This window comes from Centruroides vittatus, unplaced genomic scaffold (genome assembly GCF_030686945.1).
Source record: "Centruroides vittatus isolate TY-2023 unplaced genomic scaffold, ASM3068694v2 contig_487, whole genome shotgun sequence".
Lineage (NCBI taxonomy): Eukaryota > Metazoa > Arthropoda > Arachnida > Scorpiones > Buthidae > Centruroides > Centruroides vittatus.
Window position 1 is genome coordinate 1,344,001 of NW_027122275.1, and position 7,193 is coordinate 1,351,193.

Here is a 7,193-nt window from a genome sequence, read left to right on the forward strand (position 1 = left end):
ACAGGGATAGATGGATGAAATCTGAAAGCAGAAGCCCCGATTAACTGTATATGAACTACCGAAGAAAACCGGAAGGTTGAGTACGTTATTTCAATTCAAAATTTCCTCCTGTAAGGAGTTAGATAGATGATAGCATGACTCTGTTGCTAGAAGAAAAAGTATTATGTACAAGTACAGGGGCCAGTCACTACTAATTTGAGGTGGAGAGAATATATTTTAAATTGAATAAATTTTTAAAAATATGATTATTTAATTTAATAATTTTATATACTGGCACCCTGCTACAGCATTGTCCATTGTCCAATTTTTGATGCTACCGTTTCCTTGGTATCGTAAGAGGGTTTCTCCTCAAAAAGATACTTTCATAAATGTCAAATCGTCCAATCGTAGTAGAGAGTAATATACGATTGAACATAAAAGTTTCAGGCCAAAGAAAATTCAAATATTATGCATATTTTGTAAAAAAGTTTTGAACCATCATTCTTGTATTTAAATAATTACAAAATGACTCGAGAATCAAAGGGTGACAATATATAAATTTTGAATAAATAATATCCATTGGTTTATACATCAAAAGATATATGAAGAGAAAAGAGAAAGGTTGCTGACACTGCATAAAGAATGAAGAAACTGCAGGTATCGACATTGGCAGCTTGGAAAATACGTCATTTATGTCAACTAAATATTTCTTTTAATCTGTGTTTGCAAATATCTATGAACGATTTTTCCTTGCGAAGTATGTCACAAGTTCGTCATCACACACAGACTTATCTTGAATTTCTACTCAGGCAATACTTTGGCAACGGCATTTTTCAGATTGTTACTCACCTAGTAAATTTATTAATGATGTAAATGCAGGTCGTAACAATGTTTAATTTTTAAAAGATTCAATGCTGATTCAAGCCTATTGCGTCTGTTTGTGGAAACGGAGTGCATTTTTTGCTGTGTGAGTGATGACGACAAAATTCGTTATTTACAACAACGCAACAGGAACGTATAGTACATGCACCCAATAAATGTTTTCTCGTAGCTTTGTCTCAACTGGAATGCTGCAAAACATGTTAATTGAGAATGTTGCAAGTGTCTCCTGAAAAAGCTAAACAAGACTTGTGAAACTGGTTTACTACTTCTTACGTTCTCACATTGGGGAAGACATAGGAAATAGTAAACCCGTCTTGCTGAAGTTTATACTGCAAATCCAGTACACGATGTCAATTAGCAATAAACTTGGAAAGCCTCTTGACCAAATACGGGGTCGCAAAATTTAATTAAATTATCCGTTGGTGAAACTCCGCACGTGAAACGGTCTCCTCTATAGATTTTTTTTTAACCATAAATCTTAATAAAACAAAAACATTTTACATAAATATATGCTTACATTTTTATTTTAAGAACTAAACAAATGTAAACATCGATATTTTCTCTTACAGATTTTAAAAATATAGTATAAATGTAACCTTTATCTTCAAATATATTGTGATAATTTTACTCTCTAAGGAATTTTATAATTATAAAATAATTATATATAACATAATTTAGTAAAAAATAAAATAAAAGATGCACAATAAAATAAGCTCTAGAATATGTAGACACAACGTTATTAATTCAATAAGATGCACTCATACATCAGGTATTCATGTACTGTACTTATATATCCGTATGGAATTGAATTTAAAAAATAAAAGACTATTTATATTTAAATATTCTTATTTACAAAATAAATTTTTCTGATAAAAGAGTAAACTTTGTTTAATTTAAATGCGAATAATTAATAAGTAACACTTTTATCGGCTAGTAACATTAAGAAAAAGTAAAAAGAATATTTAATCTCAATAAAAGATAAATTTATTTTTTTAAGTAAGAGAAGAAAGAACTTTGTATGCTTTTTTTTCGTACTTTAAAACATTTATTAATATAAATAATATTTTTATTGAATTGAAACATTAAATTTATCAAAACATCCTAAAGGAATCGTAAGATACTATAGTTAGTTATTGAGATCTTTGACTGAAATATATCTTTCAAAGATTGTTTACAATTTTATATAAAATAAAATATTAATATTATCATATAAAACTTTTGTATATTCGATAAACCTTTATGTAATATATTTGAGGGATTTAAAAAAATATTGGACATCTTATAGAGTTTTACAATCTACAGTATAATTATGCAAATATTAGATGCAACAAACCATATAACTATTTTTTAAAATACATTATTAAGCATTTAATAAGATTTTTATGAACTTAATAATAATTTTCCTTATTGGCTAGAGCATTTCTTGGTGATAAAGATCATAAAATTTTATAGTAATAACATCCTGATTAATTCTACTTTGGATCAGCTCAAAAGAATATATAAGGTAAAAAGGAATTATCATAATAATCGGTTTAACTAGATTATTAGCTAGATTTGGGATTTTACGATATTTAATAGTGTGTTGGGCCAAGAAAGGAATAGACTACCAAATTCAAAATATTATCCAAAGTTTGTAAATAATTAAAAGTTTTCTCCATCAAGCAGTTTTATTAATTTCCAAATTCTACACAAGATTTAAAAGTTTTAGGTAAGATTAAACTGTTTTTATGTGTTAGTGGATAGGTATTATTTAGATATTAAACATACTTTGTGTAAATAATATTAAGAACTATTTTCAGTTTATCATCTGATTTGTTCATGTTCGAGCAGTGAAAAGCTTAGAATACAATTTGGGATTTTTACATTGTCATACTGTAAATCGAAGGAGAGATTTTTACAGGAATCTATTTTAAATGGATTCTATTTTAATAGTAAGATTATATAATTTCTTTATCAAATATTCTACTCTCCAAGAAGATTAGCAAAGAAACCGATGATATGATCTGTTTGGCAATTGTTAGTCACCTCTTATATAATAGGAAAAGTTTATATTTATTTTCGCAGAGTCAAATTTTAATTTATGAATTTCATTATGCTTGTTATGACTCTATTTAAGTTCCCCTTGTAACAAGATTAATTCTTAAATACGCTAATAAATGATCTGATTTGACAATTTTCCTTATTTAAAATTAAAAATATAAGAAAGAAGATCTTTAAATATATCGGGTAGAATAAGTAAATGATCAAAAATATTCATTTCATAATTTACCTGTAAATACTAGATTTATACAAAAATTTATTTGGTTGTTATAAAAATAATACAAGTAAAAACTTAAATTTTATAGTGATTTTTTTTGAAATAATTCATAAACATTCTAAAAATTTTAAGTATAAAAGATCTTCTCCTACACTAAATTATTTTATTCTAAAATGTTTATTTTAAAATCATATAATTATTTAAAAGATAAGTGTTTGTTAGATATAAAAAGCATTAATTTAATAACTGATCATTTCAGACAAATAATAAAACAAATTATCAAGTAGAAAAATAATTTTTAAGTATTTTAAAACATTAATATAGTTTATTTAAATAAATTATATTGTAGGATAAAATTACATAGGATAATTTACTTATATTTAAAATTAACGTTAGTAACAGTTTCTAATTCACGGATGAACTGTTTTCATCTTTTGAAATTTGTAAACGTTTCGTATTAGAAACTGTTTGTTTTCAGTATTGACACAAAGTAACAAGTTAATGTGTTATCTTTATTTGTATAAGTCTCATTTACTGTAAGTAATCTGAATAAATTAATCCTGGTTCAACTCAATTTGTTTTAAAGCTTTGATTTGTAGTTTATAATTAAACTTGTATAAAAGTTCATTTCAAATTTAGTTGAGGATTTTCATTATTTTTAAAAGCGGTTTTTGTCATTTCTCTGATTTTTTTACTGCAAAAATACATGGTTTCGTGTAGTGTTTAAATTGTTTTCTTACTTTATAAACTTTTTATATACTTATGCTTACTTTTAATATAACTAATTAATAAGATTTTTTAAAGATTTTTACTACATATAATTTAAATGTGCTGTATATTAGTTATAGTTTTATATATTCAAACAATATTTGTTTTTAGTAACAAATATTGATATAATTGCATGTAGAAAATTGCATGGAAATATTAACATGCTTCTATAATATGCTTCTATTACAATTTTTATGTGCATAAACATGTTTTTAATACCCATAATGTTATAAAAGAAATGATTATAACCTTAACAATTGAGTAATTTTTTAAAATAATTTTATGTATTTAAAATTGGTATACACAATAGATTTATATGAAATATAAAATATTTCATATGAATTTTTTATAAGTGAAATAAGTTTTATAAGATTTAACATAATAAATGATGTTTACTAAATATCTAATATTATATAAGAGTTATAAATTTATAAATACCAATAGAATAATACATTTTTAATAGAAAAATCCCGTGTATGACAGACTTGCACAGTGTCATTTACAAGACAGGAATATAGAAAATATAAAATAACATTTAACAAGTTATTTTTAAATCTTAAATTAAGAAGGAATTTTATGCAAAAGATAAGAGTAGTTTTGCTTTAATATATTCGATAAATATTAAATTCCAAAAACGCCAATGATTAAAAACAGAATAAACATTAAACTAAGGAAATGCCATACTGATGTTAATAAATTTAATTTTCATTAATCTAAAAAATTAAATAAATTTATTTTAACTAAGCAATTAAATTTATGGTTTTATTATTTAATATGCTTTTTTAGTTACATTTAAACTCGTTTTTATGCAAGAAAACTTTTTGTAATTTAATTATTTTATAAATATTTTTAAAAAGTCTGCTGAGAAAGACTCATTCTCTTTGGCATCCAGGAAGTGGAACATTGATTGGTCTTTTGTAAAGCATTTCTATAAGAGTGGTTATGACAGCTTAACAATGAAAATGACTATCATTGAGAAAATTACACGCATTTATTTTTCATTAAAAAAATAAAATAAAATAAAATATTCACGAAATACAAATACCAAAAATTAAAATTTTAAAGTGTAGCGAATAGGAATTAGAACAAAAATATATTTATAAAATTCAGGAAATTATACTTTTTATTAAGGAGGAAGACAAATATTTAATACAGATCGATAGTATAAGTGTGTCAACATTTCATAATTGCACTTATGATAGCACATCTCGTTGTCGCTGTTTGATATTATAACAAGGAACAGATGTTAAGCTGTAAAGCTTTTCTATATTTTTCTGAAGATAAATTACATATTTAAAAATTTCTAACAATTATCAATATGTAAATATATATTTTATATCGAAATCTAAACAGAATTATTAATACTAATTGGAATACATGTAAAGAAAAAAAGATAAAGTGGTGGAGAATATATATATATATATATATATCTACGAATATGAGAAATATTGTAGTAAAAATTATAATATTATATATGTATATATATTTAGAATTATTTTTATTTTAGATATTTATTATTTTACATGACTTATCGATTAATTCATATAAATTTTAAGTCAAAGAATAATATTTTCTCGATGAGTTTTCTTTTGTATTTAATAAATAGGATACGTACAAGAAAAGATATCATCTCTATAGTTAATATTTACTAGAAGAACTGTATAAACCACGTGTAGCGCTTACCGAAGGACTGATGAAGTTCAATACAGCTGTAGTCAATCCACGAAGATCCAATCTTTCTAATTCTGAAGTATCTGACGTTCCAAATTTTGATAGATTTACGTTGCAGCTTCCAGAATACGAGTTATTCTCGGCTTTATTCTCTTCAAGAGATTTTAAGGAGGCAGAAGCAATTTTATCAAAAGGACACTCCATAATTATCTATGAAACTGGATTATAGCGATACAATTATAGAAATATTATTCATATTTTTAAAGAAACGAATGTTTTTGAGTTTATAAGTTTTATTGCACGTTAGCTTCATAGTAGGATGTCGTTAGAAGCAGCGCCGTCTTTGACTAGCATTATATAACTCGCCCGGTCAATATGTGACGGTGGAGACGAGTAGTGAATGAAAGGAGAACTATCCTCATGATAACCATAATTCATAAAGCATAAATATAAATTTAGTTTGAAAGAGCGTACATCACTCTATATAGAAAATATATAATAGTATAGATGTAGCTGTACTTTAATGGAAAATTGAAGACGTGACGATTCATTCCCTCTCTAAGTATGAACTAATTTTGATAGAACTCTGGAATTTCTGTACATTTTAAAATTGCATAATATATATAAAGTGTTAATTTTCTTCATTCTAGAAGCGCAGATTTGAATGATAAAATTATACACATTAATATTCTAAAAATAAAAAAACTTAAAATTTTTATTAAATTACTTAGTTTAAATTATTATTTGCAGACTATACCAATAACAGATTATTTTAATTTATATAAAATTAAATATTTATAATTATCTCTTTAAATATTTATTAATTTCTTGGCATTTGCTTCATGTTTATCCTGATAGTTAAACATTGATTTCATGTTATTTACTAAAATAATTCAAAATTTATTAATATAAAAAAATAAAAATAGCTCTTAAATTTTCTATAATATTTTTTATTCTTTAAGTTATTAAAGAAGAATTAGATTTTAAATTATTTCATGTCTTTAATCTTAATCTTTTATTTCCTGTACGCTTGTGATTGTGAATAAAATTAAACATCTCTCTTTTACTCTGTTTCCACATAAAAATTTAAAAAAATAATATAACTTTATTGAATTTTACACGTATGAAATACTTTTAAATTAATTATGTATATAATATTAAATATTTTATAAATAATATACAATAAAATAATATTTTATTTTTTAAACTAAAATTATTAATATATTACATACTTTTTATAAAAAATATTAAAATGTTTTAAATTATAATTTTATACATAAAAAATTAAATATATTTTGCGTTTAATTAATTATTTTTTCTTTATTGAAAGAATAAAAAAGATAAAATAATTATAATTTACTCTGGTTCTTTAATTTAATACTGTATTCTTATTTATTTTATTATTTATGAAAAGCCTTTTTTTCATAAATTTTGAATTTATTTTTCACCAAAATTAATTGACATAATAAATATTTTGTTTAAATTTATGGAAATAAAAGAAGATCTTTTCTGATTACTTTTTCTATCAAAATAAATTACGTTTAAAGAAAATTCCTTAGAGTGAGATTAATAAATCAAGGCAAAGAAGCGAAATGTTTCCATCAGAAAACAACAATTTAACTTAACAGTGAAGATT

General features: G+C 23.6%; 1 protein-coding gene across 1 annotated transcript in view; it reads right to left on the bottom strand.

The window, feature by feature from the left end:
- LOC136978052 (guanylate cyclase soluble subunit alpha-1-like) overlaps window positions 1-5,837 on the bottom strand; it is a 59,046-nt gene extending 53,209 nt beyond the window's left edge. Inside the window, exon 1 of the mRNA XM_067273695.1 lies at window positions 5,570-5,837. Within this exon, the coding sequence (XP_067129796.1) occupies window positions 5,570-5,761 (192 nt within the window). The 5' untranslated portion in view covers window positions 5,762-5,837. The remainder of the gene's footprint in view (window positions 1-5,569) is intronic.
- Between the last annotated feature and the right edge of the window lie 1,356 nt (window positions 5,838-7,193).